Source organism: Amblyomma americanum, chromosome 6, assembly GCF_052857255.1.
Source record: "Amblyomma americanum isolate KBUSLIRL-KWMA chromosome 6, ASM5285725v1, whole genome shotgun sequence".
NCBI classification, from domain to species: Eukaryota; Metazoa; Arthropoda; class Arachnida; order Ixodida; family Ixodidae; genus Amblyomma; species Amblyomma americanum.
Window position 1 is genome coordinate 122,789,333 of NC_135502.1, and position 22,034 is coordinate 122,811,366.

At 46.3% G+C, this 22,034-nt stretch overlaps 1 protein-coding gene across 1 annotated transcript in view; it reads left to right on the top strand.

The window, feature by feature from the left end:
- The window catches only part of LOC144095491 (uncharacterized), a 49,870-nt gene that overhangs the window by 16,350 nt on the left and 11,486 nt on the right, over positions 1-22,034 (top strand). Inside the window, 1 exon segment of the mRNA XM_077629216.1 lies at positions 11,806-11,863. Coding sequence (XP_077485342.1) covers positions 11,806-11,863 — 58 coding nt within the window.

Genomic DNA, 22,034 nt, shown 5'->3' on the forward strand with positions numbered 1-22,034 from the left:
TCAGTGCTGTCGCTTGGGGGCTCCCTTGTGCACCGTTTCGTGAACATAGGCTAGCTTGTTGCCGTCGCATAATGCTTTATTACATATCATTCTTGACATTGTCTAGTGATGCCAATTAGTTAACCTAATTAATTATGTGCGTTGGGAGGTGCTCGTAAAGGGCCTCCATTTCTTCCACTCTAAGAACATTCCTCAGGGGTGTAGAGGCAGCGTTCTCAGCTCCCGGCCCAATGGGGAACAGTGCGAGTACGTATTTTGCGGTCACAACGACGCCGACGCCTATTTTCCCACCAAACAGGACCTTTAACATTGTCTCTTTAAAATTAGGCAGTCTCGACGTGCTGCAACATGTTACGCATGATGGAGAACTGACGCTTGTCACAGATAACAAGCACATAAACATAAAATTCGAGCTCCGGGGCTGCGCGCAGTGATTATTGACAGCGAATGCGCTGTAAGGTACGAAAGTACCGCTACTGAAGAACAATATAATTGATATTATTAACATGTGTAACTGCTTGTGCCAGCTATGATTCAGGCGCAAGGCAATACAGCCAAGCGTGGAAGAAAGACAAGGCAGGACACGACAGCGCAGGTTTTGAAGTTTTCTTCAAAATGGGTTCCAGTGTGTCTTTTTTTTTCAACGCTAATGTCACTAGCCATAACTTCAGAGAGGGGGAAGGGGAATAAGACAAATATGGAAGGTTGAAGTTTTGCACTCCCGTGCGACATCTCCTACAGTCGTTTTGTCGCTCGGCGTGCTACGCGAAGGGTGATGATATCTAATTGGAAGTCTATGTCGCCTTTATTGTTTTCTTGAAGCATAAATTTCTCCCATTGTCGGCAAGTTTAGCCTAACATACTATAGACATAATTGCGCACTTGGTGCCAAAAATAAGCCAAACCTAAGCCCTCAAAACCAAAATATCCTTTCAGATTGGTACCCCGCCGCGGTGGCTCAGTGGTTAGGGCGATCGACTACTGATCCGCAGTTCCCGGGTTCGAACCCGACCGCGGCGGCTGCGTTTTTATGGAGGAAAAACGATAAGGCGCCCGTGTGCTGTGCGATGTCAGTGCACGTTAAAGATCCCCAGGTGGTCGAAATTATTCCGGAGCCCTCCACTACGGCACCTCTCTCTTCCTTTCTTCTTTCACTCCCTCCTTTACCCTTCCCTTACGGCGCGGTTCAGGTGTCCAACGATATATGAGACAGATACTGCGCCATTTCCTTTTCCCCCAAAACCAATTATTAATTATTAATTATTAATTCTGATTGGCACCAAGCAGAAATATTCACTCTCCTTGCATTCCGAGCGGATTCGGACTATATGTCGGCGCAAATCAGGCGCCTTATTTTTTCACAACTCAGTCCACTAACGCAAGGTTTTTATGTATACTTTGTAGCTATTTATAAAAAAAATCTTGCGGTAGTGGATTTTATATATACTTTGTAGCTATTTACACGCTTGCATTGTCGATACGACGCAGCTGACGCTGCAGCTCGAGCGGCTCACGGCAGTGCCAACATTGTCCAGATACCGTTGACAAGAGCCGACGCAGCAAGACATCTGCTGATGCTTGGCCGAAGAGAGATTTTAGCGTCATGGTCTTCTCCTGGCAACTCCACATGCCGTCTGCACCGCCTAGACCCCTTACTTCAACTCAGTCCTCTGTCCGGCCTCTCCCGCTGCGATGCTACGCTGTTGTGTCGCCTGAGGCTGTGAGTGGCGTTCCCAAATGCCTACCCCCACTTAATCGCAATGGCAGACTCTCCTGCGTGTGTGATCTGTGCGTGCGACGAAACTATAGAACACCTTCTTTGTAACTGCCCTCAGTTTTAGCGTGAGCGCTTACTCCTGGCTGCAACATTCCGCCGTTTATATCCTCGGCCCCTTACTGAAGGCAAGATTCTGGGTCCTTGGTGTAAGCCTTCAACGCAGAGGGCAGCTTTGAACGCACTTTTCAACTCCTTGAAGGACTTAGGACTGAGTGCACTGTTGTGAACAATCAGTGTGTGCCCTGTGTACCCTGCAAGTAATGGCCAACGGACATGTAGAAAAGTGATCATCTCCCTTTGTTCTTCCCTCTTTCTATCTCTTCCTCCGTTCCCCTTCCACGTGTAGGGTAGCATACCGGGCGCTGCCTAGTTAACCTCCCTGCCTTTCCGTTTGTCTTTCTCTCCCTCTCTCGTAGCTATTTAAACGTTCATGCATGCAGTCATCGATAAAAGTTTACAATATGCGGATTGATAGAAAATGAATTATTCCTGCGTTGCATCGCTTGCCAGTCACATTGAGCTTGTTCCTGAAGATAAAGCTCACATCACCCCTCATGCGACTACACTTTTCATTGACCTCTTTTGCTTGACCGCAATGAAACAATTTTTTTCCACGAACACACATCCCGCAAGCTTCTGTCCATGAGTGCTCAGTTTGGGTGGAAGGGCGCAAACGGATGGAAAACAGGAAATGAACAAGGAACACACACACGAGCTCTGTCTGTGTGTTCATTCTTCCTTATTTGTCTTTCGTTCATTTGAACCAAATGAACCTTTACCAACTAGCCAAATTTTCTTTCCTACCTCATGTGCACACAAAAAGATTAGCAGTCATTGAAAACAAGGAACGATTATGTAGTGAAACTGAAGGCCTTCAACACCAAAGGCGAGCCTTGTTTTTAAAGCGCGTGAATGGCCGCCACGTTGGCTCAGTGGTTATGGCGCTCGCCTTCTGACCTCAAAGACGCGGGTTCGACCCCGCCAATTGGTGTCGAATTTCAACAGAGCGAAATTCTAGAGCCCCGTGTACTGTGCGATAACAGTGCACGTTACAGATCCCCAGGCGGTCGAAATTTCTGGAGCCCTGACTACGGCGTCTCTCATAGCCTTGGTCGCTTTGGGACGTTAAAACCCTATAAATCAAAACCACAAAACTGTTGTGAATGGGCAACCTGTTTCAGTGCGTCGGTTAGGCTCCACAATTAGGTTGAAATTAGTGTATCTTATGATGTAGAAGGATGCACTAAATATGGGTGGGTATGCCCCCCGCAGCGGTCCCATTTTATTTATGTGTAATGCGAGAAATACAACAAAACCAGCTTTCAAAATGGGTATTTTAACGCGACAGCGTTACGGAGCTCGTGTCACAGAAAGGCCGGTGTCGTTGGCGTCGGTAGTGAGCGAAAAATGGCTCCTCCTCCTCCTTGCAATGAACTCCGCTACCCCAACAGATAGAGCGCGACGGCAGCGCAAGGAAAGGTAGAGATGCCTGTCTCATATATATATTTGTGGACTCCCGAACCGCTCCGTAAGGACTGGAAAATGAAATGAAAATTGATTTTAAGAAAAGGAAGTGACGCTTCTGACATATCTCGTTCGGGCGCAGTGGGGCCGTGCGGGCCCGCAGGAATCGCGCGGTGAGCGGTGAACAACGCAGCGCACATCCAAAGCTCGTTCACCACGAAGTTTAATTGCGACTTGCTGCCCGTTCTTTCGGCGCGGAAGCTATGCTGGCGTTCGTGGCATCGGGTTTGTCGAGAACGATGTGCCGATGGAATATGACTGCAACTTGAGCCCCGCGCGTTACAGCAAGGCGCCTGGCAGCGCTTCTAGGTGGTTTGCCGCTCCGCGCGTCCGTTTCACCATACGTAGCAGGGCGATTTGTCTATCGTGCAAGGCGTCGCGCCGAACGAGCGAGGGCGTTCCGTGGACTCCCTGGCAGTGCTGCAACACGCTGTCGCGTGCCACTTTTAAAGGCGAACTTTAAGCGTCCTGCAATTTTTTGCCTGTGTATATTGCGAAGCAAAGTGGTGATTTGGAAAATTAAAAACTAGGCTCGCCTCCCTTGTTTATGGCCTACACATCCGGAATACATTCTTTCGGCCTAGAACGAAATAAAAAGAACTGTTAGGTACTTTTATTTTTTTAATATATACTCACGTACCTCACAGGCTATAAAGTTTCAAGAATACGCGAGGTGGAGTGTTGCAGATAACTGCGATTGAGCATATAATGCAGTGTTTAAAAATGCCAATGTAAATTGTGGTGTACGTAAAATTTCAGGTGCAGCAAATAGGAAAGAATACTAGAAAAAGGAGGTATAGTTGCAAAACATATAATTAGAACGTTATACAAATGCTAACGGAATTACAAGGAGTGACAGTGCCCTAATAAGAATGTCTATAGAGAGTATATAGATATAGATTCTATTGCCTTTCTATAGATATTTGTCTTTCTAACCATAGTTTTCAGACTGCCTACATATAAAGGCCTGCTAAAACTGTAATACCATACATCTATACATTGTCTACATGCTGTCTATAGGCTTTTTATTGTCTATAAACTATGCTTTAGGATCTGTCTATAGACTTTATAGGCATAACTCTGTGGACAGTCTAAAGAACGTTTTAATGGTGCACATGGTGAACTTTAAATACGTGTAATATAACGACTGCAGGAAGGTTTCCAATTTTTTTTAAATCTTAGCGCGCATCATATGTTCGCACTGTGCTAAGAAAGATTAATCTGAACATGAAAAGCACGTGGCAATGCTACAGAGGTAAATGCGCGTTTTCAGATGAAGGGACGTTGTTGATTAGATTGATATGTAGGTGACGTCAGGTGCGAGCTAGTAGGGCGAGTGGAAAAGTGGATGCGTCACGACTATAGATCAATTTCTGCAGTCAGCCAAGGAGTGCAATATCTCTACGTGTCTGCAAATTTGTGAACTCAAGAGATCAGTTGATTTTACTTAGCCTGGACTGGCGACTGTAATTATGAAAAGCGAAAATTTCTTCACGATTATGAACTGCTTCTACGGACTGCAGCAGGTATGCCTGATGTGAGGACTATATAACAGGAGCACATTATAGTTGGCGGTGACAAACACTAAGTATGCGAGCTTGCGTGTTGAAATTAGTGCGCCACGAAGGTTACGGTTCTGACAGCCAAACGCACGTGTTGCATGTCCGGTTAAGTTTTCAACGCGGGTAGACCAATAAAAATCGGAAGTGAGATTAAGGCCTAAATATATGCAAAAGCATATTTCGACGTGACCACAATGCTGCTAGGCGAATATTTGAACGCCGAACATCATTGTTTTGTGTTAAATGTCATTGATTTGCATTTTTCAGTAATTAAAGTCTTTGCCGATGTCCGCCACTTGGTTACACATTCAAGGTCCTGCTGAACAGTGACAGAATCATTGCTAGATTTGATTTCACTGTTAATAATGCAGGCATCGGTGACCAGTCAGATTGATGATCTTATTTGAGACCGTGGGACAATAATAAACACCGAGCAGAACAAATATCTGAGAACGCTTCTTTAAAGGGTACGTGCTGACGCGGTGCGAAAACCACAAATCTTTCGCGAAATTATTTAGAGTTCCGGCTCTGGGAGATAGTTAAGGAGCCTAAAGTAATCGCTGACACTACAGATCTAAAGCGACAATGAGCGAAAGAGTTGAATACTCTTGAAATATCCACAAATATGCAGTGTACCTGGTAATTTTAGTCCATTTTTCTGGGATAACAGAATGGTATATTCGATTAGCTGCGTATCGCTGGAAAGCCCTTTCCTGAATTTGTGGTGGCGTGAGAAAACGAAAAGGCTTCTCTTCAGGTGACATTTAGCGAGCCTTCTATTAAGGCGAAAGCCTTTAATGGCTCATACTCGCGGACACGACGCTGTCCGTCCGTCCGTAACGCTCCTCAGCAACTCGATAAAAAAATAACCTTCGTGAGCGGTGGGATTCGAACCACCATCCTTCCGTTCTGGAGCCGAGCGTGCTAACGACTACGCTACTTCCTGCCATCGCGTATGCAGTTGTCCTTGCCTAAGACGCTTGATGGTGTTTGCCGAAAGGCATCGAACCAGAAGGATACCTTCCACTGTCTCCAGCTATTAAGATTCACAAATAATTGCGTACTTAATCAGCATCTTAACCACACATCAGTGACACAAGCAGCAACGCCACGCTAAAGGCTTTCGCCTTACCGCACTTTAGGTCAACAAAGTGCCCCCCTCCCCACCTGAATTTTCTAATTGTGCACAGACCGCACAGGCTTATATCTCACCATTTTTAAATTCAATAAACGGAAATATTAAGACCATCACCCGGTGTAGGGGATTGTTACGTTCAGCACCTTTTTCGATCGCCTTATTAATAGTATCAACATCCTGGTTGTCCACTAAATTTCAAAAAGCCGTCCTGCTCATTTTGTTAACAAGAGTCCAATGTAGTTTCAACTATATCAGTGATTTTTCCAATGTGTGTCGTCCCCTTTCTTAAAGATTAAGGCAATTTTAGCTTCCTTGCAAGCTTGACGTAAGCATTCGAGATGGCGAGGAATTGAGTATACAGGGTAGAAAACTTATATCCGCCCCGTCCTTCAAAGAAATTGCTTTTTCCTGTTCGAGAAAAGCTCCGATTGTCACAGGTTGGAAAAGGGGAGCGGAATTTAGGAGAAAATTGAAGGGGTGAAGACCAGTTCTACGCAGAGAGAGAGAGAGAGAGTTAGGGGGGGAGAGACGGAAAGGCAAGGAGGTTAACTAGGCAGCGCCCGGTATGCTACCCTACACGTGGGAAGGGAAACGGAGGGAGGTATAGAAAAGAGAGAGAACAAAGGGATATGATCAGTTTTCCACGTGTCCGTTGGCCGTTACTTGTAGGGAACACATGGCACACACTGATTGTTCACTATCTTGCACTCAGTCCTGAGTCCTTCAGAAACTTTAAAAGAACTTTCAAAGCTGTCCTCTGCAATGAAGGCTTACTCCAAGGACCCAGAATCTTGGCTTCAGTAAGGGGCCCAGGATCTAAACGGCGGAGTGTTGCAACCAGGAGTGCAGGCTCACGCTGAAGTCGAGGGCAGTTACAAAGAAGGTGTTCTATAGTTTCGGCGCACCCACACATCTCAGACGCAGGAGAGTCTGCCATTGAGATTAAGTGGGAGTAGGCATTTGTGAACGCCACTCCCAGCAACAGGCGACACAACAGCGTAGCATCGCAGCGGGAGAGGCCGAACGGAGGAGTGAGTCAGAGTAAGGAGTCTAGGTGGTGCAGACGGCATGTGGAGTTGCTAGTAGAGGGTTGCTAGTAAAAGCTCTCTTCGGCCAAGCATTCGAAGATGTCTTGCTGCGTCGGCTCTTGTCAACGGTATCTGGACAATGTTGGCACTGCCGTGAGCCGCTCGAGTTCCAGCGTCAGCTGCGTCGTTTCCAACACTGCCAGAGTGTCCCGGTATCCACTGGAAGACGATGTCATGACCCTGTTCCTGCGCCTGGGTTGGAGATGTCTTAATTCAGCTACGAGTTGATCGTGATCGCCATGGCATAAATCAGAATTTACGCACTGTAAGGCTGTTTTAAGTCGCAGAACACAGCCCATTTGTGGGGTGTTTGTGCACCGATGTACTGCACAGCCGCACGAAGAGCGGCCAATTCTGACCCAGTGGAGGTTGCCCGATGCGATGTTTGCTGAATAATACTCTTCTGTCTCTCAGGAATGAGCACGGCGTAGGTTGAACTTGTACCTGAGACCAAACCATCTGCATACACATGAGTGCAGTCACTATATACGGCGTGGAGTAGGCAGAGTGTCCACTGTTTAATGGCCGGTGTCGATAAGTTCAATTTTTTCGTTATGCCCGGAATTGTAAGGCGCACGCATGGCTCCCCGCAGACACCACAGCGCCGAGGAAGGCCGTGCTGCCGGGGTGAACTGCGATGGGATGGACGACTGGTGGGCTGCTATAACCTTTGAAAACGCTGCTTGCGGTCTTTGATTCGCCACTGACACAAGGTGGTGCTGTGGAATCCTGGTGAGATGCCGTATGTGGATCCGCGGGTTTTCAAGGGTTATATACGTCGAGAGTGGGTAGTCCTGGGCGATTGCAACGGTAGCAACTGTTGATGCGCTGCGAGGGAGAGCCAGGCATGTGCGAAGTGCCTGACCTTGTATAGCTTGCAGGGCGCGTAAATTTGTCTTGCATTTGCTCGAAAGCATTGGTGCACTATACCGCAAAAATCCCAAAAAGAGTGCTCTGTAGAGTTGCAGCATAAATAGAATCGAGAATCCCCGTGATTTTCCGCCAAGAATTGTGAGCAGGTGTGTCATACCGAGTAGATTTTTCTTTAGAATGCTGCAATGCGGGCTCCATGATAAATTCCGATCTATAACAATTCCTAAAAAACGATTAGATGCACGATAGGCAATGACATGGCCGTCAATATTTAGCGGATAACGAGTCATACATTTGAGCGTGAATTCCACTGTACCGCACTTCTTCGCTGACACGCTCAGACCTTGCTCTCGGAAATAGGAGGAAGTTATGGTTGCTGCCCTCTGAAGTCTTGCTCGCACCTGGAGACGCGTCACAGAGGAGGCCCAGATGCAGATGTCATCGGCATACAAAAAGATATGGACGGTATTAGGTAGGTACTCCTGGAGTCTTATACGTGTTAGATTAAACAAAGTAGGGCTAGGCACTCCGCCCTGGGGCGCGCCCCGGTATGTGTAATGCACGGGTGTGGAGCCATCTTCACACATAAAAAATGTCTTTTTGGTCAGATAGCTTTGGATCCACCTATACATCTGTCCACCGATTCCCAAGCCTCTAGCGCATCAAGGATGGTCTCATGTGTCACGTTATCGTATGCACCTTTGATGTCAAGAAAAAGTGCCGCGCACATGCGCTTCTGGCGTTTCTGTTGCTCTACTGTGGACACGAGATCAATGACGTTGTCTATAGAGGAGCGACCCTGCCGGAAACCCGCCATGGCATTAGGATACACGTTATTGTGCTCAGGGTACCACTCAAGACGCGCCAGAATCATTCTTTCCATGACTTTTCTCACACAACTGGCCAAAGCTATTGGCCTGTATGGTGACAGGTCGAGCGGGGATTTCCCTGGTTTTAGTAATGGTATCACGCGACTGGATTTCCACTGGGGAGGGAAAACTCCGTCTTGCCATGAGTGGTTGTAAAGGCTGAGTAGCTCTCTACGCGCGTCGTGGCCAAGGTGGCAGAGCGCAGCATATGTAATGCCATCTGGACCTGGTGCAGACGAACGCTTACATTCTGCATGGGCAGCATCAAGTTCCTGACGAGTAAAGACAACATCCATCGATGAATCCCGCGATGCAGGAAGAACGCGCTGGGAACCCGAGGTAGCCACTGCACCCGCGATCGTCCTGCAGAAGTCACTTGCAACTTCAACCTGATGAAGGTTTTGATGTAGAGCCAACGCATAGAAAGGCTGTCTTTGCTGTGGAAGCGTTCGAAGCCCCCGCACTGTCAGCCAAATGAGGGACATGGGTTTTCGAGGATCTAGAGATTGGCAGAAGGACTTCCAGCGCTGTTCTGCCAGCGTGTCCATTCGGCGTTTGATATTCCTCAGCACACGACGCGCCTCTCTGAGGTCCCTCACGCATTTGGTCCGTCTGTGACGTCTTTCTGCACGCCGACGAATAGCACGTGGGTTGTCTAATTCGACATCAAATTCTGCGCGCATTCTAGTTGACGTGAGGAAGCCTCTAGCAGCCTTCATTGCTGTTGCTATAAAGTCCTCCAAACTGGAAGTGAGGGCTTCTTTACACGCCTCTTACATTCGAGTTTTAAATGCCGTCCAATCAATGTGCGCGTGTTTAGCTGCGCCGGACGCCCCAAGATCTGGATTCTTGAGGTAGGCGGGTATGTAGTCAATCCCGTGGGTCTCCACATCACAAAACCACTGGACACGTCGGCGCAGAGACCGCGAAACTAGCGTTAGGTCTAGGGAACTGCTGTATGGACTGCCTCGCAGGTTTGTCGGGCTGCCGTTATTCATTCATCATCATCAGCCCTACTACACCCACTGCAGGGCAAAGGCCTCTCCCATGTCTTTCCAATTAACCCTATCCTTTGCCAGCTGCATCCACCCTTTGCCTGCAAACTTCTTAATCTCATCCGCCCATCTAACCTTCTGCCGCCCCCTGCTACGCTTACTTTCTCTTGGAACCCACTCCGTTACCCTTAAAGACCAGCGGTTATCTTGCCTTCGCATTACATGCCCTGCCCAAGCCCATTTCTTTCTCTTGATTTCGACTAGGATGTCATTAACCCGTGTTTGTTCCCTTACCCACTCTGCCCGCTTCCGATTCATTCCGATTATTCATTACGGAGACTTCAATTTCTGAAGAAAATAAGGCCAGAATCCGCCCTCTGGCGTTGACTATAGGACTTCCCCACAGTTGGTGGTGGGCGTTGAAATCTCCGCTAATAATCCAAGGAGCCCGGGTTGCCTCCATAATTGTCTTCAACCTCTCGCAGTCCAATTGAGAGGAGGTGGAAACATACGCCGCAGTCAGTGTGAACTCTATTGATCCTTTTTTGACTATGGAACACATGTACTGATTGTCATTGTGGTGTTGAACTGGGCAGCAAACGTACGTTATGTCGGTGCGGATGTAGACCAGAACTTTGCTTTGGAGCAAAGAAGGGCTCGTACCCGGAAAGCCTGATTGCTTGGGATAAGTTAAGTTCACAGATGACTAATATCGGGAAGTGGTTGTTGAAAACCTATTGCCGAAAACTTGCGATTCGTGACTTTAGGCCTCTGGCGTTCCACTGGAAGACCGCCGCGCCCCTGACTTCCTCACGAAACGTGGGAAGCTGGCAAGCCATTATGTTTTAAAGGTCTTGTAGTGCTGGAACCAGAGAGCCCCGCACCAGTATGATCCTTCGGGTGGTTGACAATTGCAGGGCCTGTACCAGAGGGCGAATGGTGTTGACCACCGTCCTGAGGATCACGAGGTCTTGGCGATCTTGCTCTGGGAGCCCTTCTCTGACGACAGGTGAGCTCGGCGATGGAAGCTCGCGCTGAGGGGGCTCAGCAGGACGTAACGGTGGAAGCGCTGGCCAAGCATCCGCACACGAAGAGGTCTGATTATCCTTGGCGATATTTCGCGGACTGGACACACTTGTACGTGGCGGCATGGGAGGAGGTTGAGAAGGAGGTGCCGTGGGGGCGTCGATGTGGTTGCTTTTTGCAATATACTTTCCTGAGTTCTTCTTGCGGCAAGAACGCCTTTTCCGAACTGTCGCGGCAGCTTCACGGTGTGTGGAATTGTCCCGAACCAATTGCTTTAGAACGGAACGCTCGTTTTTTAAGCGCGTAATGCTTAGATGAGGCGTCATGGGGCCCGTTGTAGTTGGCACACTTAAGCACTTGTGCATTACATGACTCAGCGCTGTCAGCTCCGGCACAACGAGAGCACACTCTCGTGTTGTCGCAGACCCCGCTCACATGACCCAGTTTCACACATTTGTGGCACTGCAGGGGTTTCGGAATGAATGGCCGCACGGCATGACGGAAATGGCCCACCTTCACGTGTGATGGAAGTCTGTCGCCTTGGAACAAAATCTTCACACAACGGGAATTGCTCAGACGTGATACCTGTAGAATTATGGTGCCATCATTTGCCGGCTTCGCGAGTATGGGCAAATCATCTCGCGTGATAGCCTCGTCGACATCATAAATTACGCCGGAAAAGGACTCGTTTCCGCCGAGGGGGATAACAGTACGTACTGATAAACCGCCGAGTTGATTTATGGGCCACAGTGGTTCCAGCGCAGCCGCATGGCGGACATCAACAGCTACAATGTTCTTCCGCGCATTCACTCGAACGTCTTTGATTTCGTTAGGCACGAGGGCCTCGAGTTCTACAGAGACGACTTGCCTGTTAAGCCGCCTCATGTTGTCGGTTGGCTGCACAGGAAGGATGAGGATGGTGTGTGCCGGTTTGTTGCCACTTGATTTTACAGTGGACTCACTGGATGACGATCCGGCTCTGAGCAGTCTTCTCTTGTTCCTCCGGCTGAGGTAAGTCTCAAAGCCGTCCTCACTGCTGGCCTCGCTGAGGTACTCGATGGTGTCATCTCTGTCGGCGTCGCTCGGACGGCTGCACCACTTCCTCGACGAGCTCGAGGGGGAAGCCGCCAGGCCATTCGGATGCTCTTGAGGGTTCAGATCCATCGCCGTATGATGGGGGATAGCGTCCCACCAGTATACACGCAAAAACACAGAAAAAAGTTGGAGACTAACTGAAAGCGTTCCACAAGGATCCCAGTTCTACGGATACAGTCTAAAAGGTTGCGGCGTAGCGATCGTCCATAGTTCAGCAGCATGGCTTGTTGGGCTTGTCGGAGATGAATTTTAAGCAGTCTGTGGGGCAGCAAACGACGAAAGAAAAACGGAGACGAGGAGCACATTTCTGTTACAGTTTTTTATTCTTTATTAAAGCCTGCTATTACCTCATTTTCACTCACCGCTTTCCTCATTCCAGTTGTTGGACATGCTTCTTGACAAGCGCAACTAATATAGTCCATAAGGATCTTTTCATTCACCATGCTGGATGTGTAGCATGTATGTGTAAACATGGTGCAGCACGCGCGCATTCCTGCCGTGGGACAGACCAGCCACAGTTCTGATTATAGTGCCACTTTTTTGGTAACGACATTGCCTCTTGGCATCTATGCATGATTTTTGCCCAGTAAATCTTTTGTAAACCGCGCTTCGGTATATCCCTTGTGCAAAACATGGTCGTCGTCATCATATTATATTTCGTTATCTCGCTTACCTTACCCTAATTCGTAAGCTTGAACCGCTCTGCCAGTTCTTTTTTGTGCATGGGAATCGGCGACCTACATACTATTTCATTGGCTAGTGAGATGTAAGTAGACAATAAGCAATCTCAGACGGTAAAAACTCTGGACCCCTTTCGGAGGCCTTCCTTAGGGTGCCTGTTCTTCCTACTCGCTTTTCCTTCCTCCACGAGAATAATTTGTCATGAAATGGGGAAATTCGTACTAATAGGCTCACTCTGTGTTTATACCTCAAGAGAATCAAGATCGAGCGCCAAAACATAGTTGCTAACGTCTTGGGTCTTTTGTGCAAAATATGTTCCACCATTTGTTTTCGATCTGTTCAGGCGCAATGCATCTACCTCCCGCCTTTGTATCTCCTTTGATATCTGTTCTTTTCAATGGCATGAAATGCACACAATTCGCACTGCAGGCCACCCTTGCTGAGTTTCTGTTTCGCTCTGCTGACAACATGAGCACCGAGTAGAAATATGCGTTTAAGCGGGAGACTATAGCAGAATTAGGCCACGAAGATTTTGCTACTTACAGTGCGCAGGCGGAATTTTCGTAAAACATCAGGACGCGCTACCTTAAAGACGTGCTATATCTAATTTCTGGATTATTTTTTTCTGTGGCTCATTCGTTTTCAAAAGCGCGCACTTTCGCTTAAAGCTGTAAAAAATACAAGAAAATTCCAGCCCCCGGCCTCGTAACACCGCTCCTTTTCTGCCGCTTCTCGCAACTCCCTGCAGAGCAGCCCTTAAATTGCCTGAGCTAATCTGCATAAGTGGCCGAGGTTCCGTAATCAGGCTCGCTCTTCGACGAGTACCTTTTCCCTGCCGATTTCTCCTTACGCAAATTTGTCTTCAAGTGCTCAAGAACACTGCATTTTTTTCGCAGTAGATCGATTTCCGTGGTCCGCAGTCTTGCAGAGCCCTTTACCAACTTCATCTGCGTATTGCTTTTGATAGTTATGTGAATACGTGGGCGTTGTTGGGACTCAGGTAGCAGCATCCCTCCACTGCCACCAGCTGTTGCGATTCAGGTAGCGTGGTCGGGCCGGAGAAGGGACGGGGCGGATCGGAGGCGTGGTTCAGAAGGGAAAGGCAAGGAAAACTTTATACAGATTATTTACATTATGTACAAGGAAGAGGAGCTGAAAATGCCTCTCAGTAAAAGGGAGTCACGGGTGTTTCTCCCAGCAAAGGGTCTCTCTGGTACCGAACCAAGCAGCTCGTTAAATACCCTTCGTATTCCCCAGATCCCTAGCTGGGGAATACAGTTCGAAGAATGATGTCCAATCAAACGAGTCGACGATGACATTGATCGTACGGCCCACGGCAGGGGCGGTGCTGGTGCTCTCTCAGCTCGTCGATGGAAAGGGTACAAGACACGGTCACGTTGTTGTCAACACAGCTGCCAGGTGGGCACGACGTGGGCCCGGAATGCGCCCACATGGCACAGGCATGCGCCCTCGTGGCACAGCCATGCGCCCACGTGGTACAGGAATGTCAAGCCGTTTCCTAGCCGGGGGGTGAAAGACCTTGCACTTCCTCGCTTGTTGTTCAAAGCGCAGAACCTCGTCGAAGGCGCAGCTCTCCGTCGATTGTCAACCCCAGAGTGACTGATGTGAACAGCGCTCCGCTCGTTGACACGATGGCATGCTCGACCACGTGTGACGCCGTGTTCGTCGCTGCCTCTGCCATTCCTTCCGCGAACGCCAGCCCTCGAAGTCACTTTTCTTCCAGAAGGCTCATTCACCTTCGCGGTGGTTTTCAGGGAATTCTGGTCGAGGGAGTCCGCGTCGTTATTCATTTATGCTGGAAGGCACGCCGGGCATAACAGCGGCAATTAGGGTGGCTGTAGAACTGCCATGACCATGAAAATTGTTAGATTAGTTCTTATTTCTTCCTGCAAAAGAGAAGAACTAAGGCACTTTTTGGTGGAGTGCATATCGAGTCATACGTGTTTCCTGAAGCGAGAAGTAGTGGATGACTAGAATCACTTATGGCGCCGCTATTTTCACCGATTCTGTTTGACAAGCGCATCGTAGTATTTGTGCGAAAGATATTTTACATTTTATTGTCTTATAACCCTGCCACACGGTAAATTTAATGTCATTCCCATCGAATGATATTAGAACCTAATGCCATTAATCGGCCGCAACAAGGGAACATTTGATGTCATTGGGTTGGAATGATATTCGCCTTGAATGAGTTTGGGATTGGATTGGAAAACATTTAATTCGTCAGAAAAGGCAGAATGCAGACGATCCGTGCTAGGTGGCTATCAGTCCACGGCTGACAGCGACCTGGGTAGCCGATTCAATGACCCGGGTTTGAACTCCCAAGTCTAAGCTGACCAACACGGCCCCCCACTGCTCGAGAGTAGGAACCTGTATTAGAGATTTCGGGGGCGGCTCCTCTTTACAATTCCACAATAGGTGATCATAAGTGGATAAATCACCACATAATGTACACGCAGGGCCGTATTCACCGAGGTAGAATTTTGACAACAGGTAAGGCGTCATGAAGGATCGCGTCTGGAGTCGCCTCCAAGTGGTCTCCTGCTCCTTATTAAAGGCTTTGTCTGGAGGAGGGAATATCCTCCTTTCAAGTTTAAAATCATTAGTAATATCGTGAAAAGATGATAGGCCGTCCTTCGCAAAACTCTCAGCAACGACAGCGTCCCCTGCTCGGCTGACGAATCCTCGAGCTGTTATGTGTGCCGCTTCGTTACCAGGGTTTAACGAGTGAGCCGGGACCCATATCAATTCAATAATTCTGTCTAAGTCTTTGGCTTGACCCGATATGCTCATTGCTGCCTGAGAAATTCTGCCCCTCGCATAATTGCGTATGGCAAATTTAGAGTCGCTGAGTATGGTGAGATGGTCAGTGAGTTTGGGGAACTCATTCGCATTCGATCTCGAACCGAATGTGTACTGTGGACACCAGATACGCATCAGAAACAAGCGACGCGAAAAAATAGCATGCGCACTGCCAAGGTTAAAATTGTATTTATCTAGTTCTGTTAAAGAAATATTAATTTTGCTGCGAATCTCTTGACACGAGAAGCTGTCGTGGAGAGCGGTTACTCTCGGTCCCAGCAACAGCCAACGGCAGCGGCCGACCGTGAAGCAGGACCTTTCCGCGACCGCCGATCATTTTGGGTTGCGTGTTTCTTGCTGGTTGGCGTTTCATGTTCGTTTAGCTTGCAAATACTTAAAGATGTAACTGAGCACTTCACCTTCTGGAAGTCGTTTCCACGCTCCGCGGGCCTCCGGGCGCCGCCGCGTCAGCCATTTTGTTTGTTTACATTGGTCGGATTTGTGGTTGACTTTGTACTTGGCGTAGATTTTTATGAATAAATGGCTGTAGAATTTCCGGAAATAATATATTAAGCTCACATTATTGTACAGAAATGTTCTCACCCGCGTTTGCAACACTAGAATTTTCGAACATCTTTTAAGCGCGCTGATGTCTTTCAATTGTGCTATTTTTTTTCACTGATCGTCACTGCCATCATTTTCGATTGACATTATTTTTTACCGTGCGGCAACGAAGGAGACCGAATGACATTCAGTGCATCGAAATACATTAAATTTGCCGTGTGGCAAGGATATTATTTCACTTTTCGCGGAGGTGGACTTAATGCCCGCATTCAGTGATAATTGTACACTACTGCGACTTGTATTTAAACAGTTTCCCCATACACAGCAGTTCACGTGATGTCTTAGCATAAGCGCTGTCTAAAATTCAAAGCCGCGTAATCTAGCGTATTATGTCCGCACAGTTCGTAAGCGGGCTCTATTCAGCTGCAGAGCCACCGCGCTGGCTCAGGGGTCATGGTACTTGGCTGCTGACCCGAGAGACGCGGTTCGATTGTGGTAGCGGCGGTCGCACTTGGATGGAGGCGAAATTATAGAGGCCCGCGTGCGTACTGTGCGATTTCAGTGCCGGTTAAAGAACTCCAGAGTGCAGAAATTTCCGGAGCCCTTCACTACGGAGTCCCTCAGAGCCTGAGTTGCTTTGGGACGTTAAACCAACATAAACCAAAGAAACTCCTCAGCTGTACTAGAAGGCACCAGTGGACGTGGGCCGAACACTATCAGAAAGAAGCAAGGCTATCAATGCTTACTTCCAACAGCGTCCTTCTGTGCGTCAAGTCAAAATTAGTGTTCGTACCAGATATGAAGCAAAGACCTGTTGGGTGAATAGCGTTCTTCGCTCAGGGCACGAGAACATCCAAGGAAGGACTTTTAAGTTTCGGTCCCCTCAAAATGAAGTCGACAATACGGCGCCCCATCAGGGCCTCTTGCAGTGAGGTTCGGTATGTTCGCCCATAGGCAGTTTAGCTGTTGACTGAAACGAGAGCAAACGAAGCAATGAAGAGGCAAGACTCCTAGTTTGCAAAAACCTGTAGATTGAGGGAAGCAGACCAGACGGATAATGTGAAAAAGCCCTTAGAGGTCAACTAGCACCATGATGCAACTTGGGAGCAGCGGAGAGGACAGGGATTACCTAGTTTTGTTTTGTATTATTTCCTCAGAGACCGCATTGGGGTATTGCATAAGGGGTGTGGCAAAAATAAAAATGGATGGACGATTTAGCGTGTTTCGGCTAAAAGCAAATTCGCGGTTCCACTGCGGTTTTCACTTTGGGTTTAGGTTCTAGGCTTGGATTTCAAGGCGAAGCAGGCTTCAGTCAAAGGTCACCGAGATCGGCGAGGGGGCCTTAGTGCTAGCGCACCAAACCTGGATAGAACACTTTAGCTCCGCTTTAACGAAATTGCGCAATAGCGTTAATGAGTTAATGCCTATATGTGCGGAGTTGGTCATTATCTGCTTTATATAATAGACCACTGGGGTCTTCCTGCTACTCCTGGCGAGGTCGTGCTGCGGTTAAGCGACGCATCACTGGCCTGCGATGGCAGGTGCTGCCACCTACCATCGCAGGTGAGGCCCAGGTTGCTCTTCCCGAGCAACTGCTACCTATTTCGGTGAGCAGATTGCTCACAGTCTGGTGGGAAAGATTTGATGATGTAATAAGATCCCTTCGTCTAGATTAATCAGACAGGCAGTGGTTAGAGAGAAAATGAGAGTAGTTAGACAGAAAATTGCGAAATGCATGACGGGGTGGGAGGGTCTTAGCTCTTACGCAATGAAAACTTTCTATATGATGCGCGGCGAAACTTTTGTTGAATACTGAATGAGAGGTCATGGCTGCGATGCGGTGGTAAGCGTTGTTCTAATCGGTTGCTGTCCTCAAAAAGAATGACTTTGAAAAGGCGGGGGTGCGGGCGGGTGGTCGTAAAAGTTGAAGGAGGTGTTCGGTGAGATGAAAAAATGCGTGAAGCATGTGCGCGTACGTAGGTTGCTGACTTAAGCCAAAAGGAAAACGTTGTGATCAAGATGAAGAAACATAATGCGACAGCAAATACAGCAGCTGAGATTTGGATCTTAAGGATGAAATTCTGACGTTGCGTAACAGGAACGTAAGAATCTAGCGGCCCTGCTTTGAACCCCCTTGGCATTAGCGAGATGCAATTGATATAGATGCCAGTTTGCAGATGACTATTCTAATTACGAAACAGGTGCCTTAAAAAGTCTGATGAGTTGTTAGCAGATTAAATTAATTTCAATTCGCTCATTTCACAACATATATGCATGGCTGGAGCTCTTGAGAAAAAAGCTTCTCGGGGCAGCTTGACGAGGCCCAAGAGACCATAACAAGGTAGAGCAGTGAAAATACATAATTGCAATATGACACAAACATTATATGCAGTATTATTAAAAGGCAAACACGGCTAGTGTATACAAAAAAAAACTGACTGTATAGGACATATGACATACTGGACATATTACATGTTCAAAAACGAACAATCGTAAGAGACATAATCATACAAATGGCTGTCAATATTTGGTTAAAAAACACACTGTGATCAAAAGATGGACAGCCATTTAGGTTTTTACTGTGCGTATAAAAATTCTTCCCGCAAATAGTTTCTTGTGGTCTTAGCGTCAAATTTATACTTGTTCAGCTGGGAGGCCAGGTTATGTTTCAATGACTGGTTCTTATAATTTGTTCGGAAACGAGGAACGTGCCAGTTTCCTGTGTTTCTTGTAGATACGACTGGTTCGTGGTGTTGTAGTGAAGCGGCGGCAATTAAAAAGTCACGAAATTAATTAGTCAAAGAGAAGTATGTACATAAAAAAAGGAAATCGTATAATGTCAAGACAGGAATGACCTTACAGGTTGCCAAAAGCAGGCCGGTATGTGCTAAGTGTTCATGATTCTTGATGTATCGTATATTTCTTTTTTAGATTGTAAAAATTTGTTGTTTATTTGCATTGGTTGCGGTGCTCCAGACAGGATTATAATAGTTGATATGTAAAACAAATAAGGCATGGTATATTCGGAGCTTAACGCGTGTTTTAAGGAAAGTGTGACAACGCGAAACTACTCCAGCTACAGCGATTTTTTTACATATACTAGCAACATGCAAATCCCAGCTTAATGGGCTGCTAACTGTAACTCCAAGTATTTTAACTGATTCTACGATATCAATGTCTCTGCTTCATAGTTTATGACATGATTCGATTGAAACGTCTTACTTTTCGCCTTGAATATACTTATTTTAGTTCTGATTAGATTTATTTTCAGTCCATTGGATTGTGACCAAGTAGACAAATTAATAAGAAAGTCTTCACATTGCCTAATTAACACGTCTGCATCCGAACCAGCCGTATGCATATAACAGTCATCGGCGTATATGACAAATTTTGCTGACCTAATGATGAGGACAATGTGACTAATAAAAATATTAAACTACAGAGGTCCTAAGAGCTAGGTTTCCTTGTAGTACACCGTTACTAGCTGGCAGAACACTTGATTGGTGTTTCCCCATACATACCATTTGTGTTCTGTTACTTAAGTACGACTTCATTAGTTCAAGAGATATTTCGCGAATTCCATACAAGGATAGTTTAGTTATGAGGATTTTCTGGTATAGACAATTAAATGCTTTTGTGAAATCTACAAAGAGGCTAAGTGTAAAATATTTTTTCTCAATGTTATCGAGAACAAATTCCTTAATTGTCAGTAGCGCTGTTTCGGTAGATCTTCCGGCTCTAAAGCCATGTAATTTTTTGTAGAAAATGTTTCTGGCAGTAAAATACTTTAAAAGACGAGTGAAAATAATATTTTCTGCTGCTTTCAAAAACGGAAAGAATACTCATTGGTCTGTGATTAGCTGAAGTGTTTCTGTCAACACATTTGTATGTGACAAACTATGGATCGCTTCATCTCATCGGGAAATATTCCAGTTTCAAAAATTAAATTATTAATAGGCACAATTACAGGCAGAAGGAAATCTAAAACATGGATTGCTTTATTTCATCGGGAAATATTCCAGTTTCAAAAATTAAATTATTAATATGCACAATTACAGGCAGAAGGAAATCTAAAACATATTTTATGGGCTTGATTTGTAAGTTGTCGCCGTCCAAAGCAGCAGAGGTATTTAGCTGACTGTATGCTGCTTACACTTCCGTCAAGTCAGTTGGTTCGAGGGAAAAGGTGTCACTTGTGTTGAAGGCTGTATCCTGTTTCTGTGTCGCGGGAAGGGGGGGGGGGGGGTTATTGTATGCCTTATACTGATGAACTGTTGGTTAAAGTAATAAGCGAGCGACTGGCCAGTATATTCCTGCCCGTCAACAACGATTCTATCAGAGTGGGAGTGGGAACCACTTCGACCCAACACTTTGTTCATGACATTCCAGGAAATGGTACGGTGTTTGCTTGAAACGTTAGAGAATAGCTGGTGATAACACGCGAACTTGGCCCGGCATAGGTCAGCATTGAGTTTATTTCTGAATCTGTTTAAATTTTGAAGTAATTCTGCAGCGCGTGCGCAAAAAAGCGCGGTATAGTGTTTTTATGCTTCATGATCCGCGCGTGATATCTCGTTAGCGACGGTTTCTTTATTTTCTTCGATGGCTCACCAGCTTTAAAGAAAAGTGCTTTGAGTACATACGCGCAAACATTTTGATGAAAACCGAATATGTCTTTGCCGCGTTTGTTTTTTCGCGTACAGAAGATCAGTCACAAGCTATTATCCCACTTCTAAACGATTCCATTGCATCGGGTGTTATGCACTGAAAAGAGAACAAATCCGCAGATGAATCTGTTTCGGCATTTGTGTGTCTGGAATAAAACATGAATACAGGACAATGATCTCTCACATCAGACTAGACTGTGATGGCATACTGAACAGTCGTTTCGATGTTCGTGATAATTAAATCTAGTGCAGACGCAATGAGATGATGTTCTTCAGATGCACATTCCATGTTAACGGTGCTGTTTTTGCATTGTTTATGTGTGTTGCCAAGCGTGTAAACTGCTTTTATGTGGAGAAAATGATATAAATTCTGCTCCTGCAGTTCAAGCAATCTTTGAAACTTTAATGGAGTACCAGAAAGCAATCCCACGAGGTATTTCCAACTTGATGGCTGTGCAGCACAAACCGCGCATTTTTTGATTCGCTGTCTCCCAGATTGTAGAATGCTGAAAAAGTGCTCACGGACTTGAAGAGAAAGCACCACGGTTTCTTCACTGCTCTTATGGTCATACGTCCATCTAGATAACCAAAGTGGTTTGCTTCCAGTCTCTCACAGAAACCGTAGCTGTCGTTTGAAATTCTTTTTTCAACTAATCAAAGGCGTATACAATATTAACAGCTCCAAAATTTTATCGTACCCATCTGGATACAACACAAGGCAACTGAACGATTTGACAGTGACACCATCAAACGCAAGAATTAACTCCTATATGTATTCATCTTTCCCCAGAACGATTACAGACAGGAATAATCTCAATATTAATGCAGTATCACATACGTCACTAAAAATGTTTGAAGCCCTTCTTTAGTTTATTTATATTTTTTCACTACATATTTGCTGTTGGAGTTGTATTATGCGTTTTGCTTTCATTTTCTTCATTTATTTTTTGTATATTTGATTTATAATTTTATTTTAACTCCTTAAGAGCGTGTTTATTGTTTCCCGCGAGTGTTTACTTACATATTGTATGCCAACCCTGCTAAGCTCTTGCAAAACATCGCGGTATCAATAAATAAAAAAATAAAAAAGGTCTGATCGAACAGCATATGCAATTACTTCCAAAATCCACTGGCACAAAGCATCGCAAACTTATTGACCTTGAACATCCCAGTCTTTGATGTAACGTTATTGTGTACGGCATACAAGAAGTTGATTCTGAAACAAAAAAATTTGAGAGATAAGGTCCTACATCGCACCAAAAAACATGCGCGTTCGAGAAGCTTGCAGGCAAAACAACATTTCCAGTGCGCGTAACTTATCGAAACAGCCAAAATTTGTTGGTCCAGAGAAC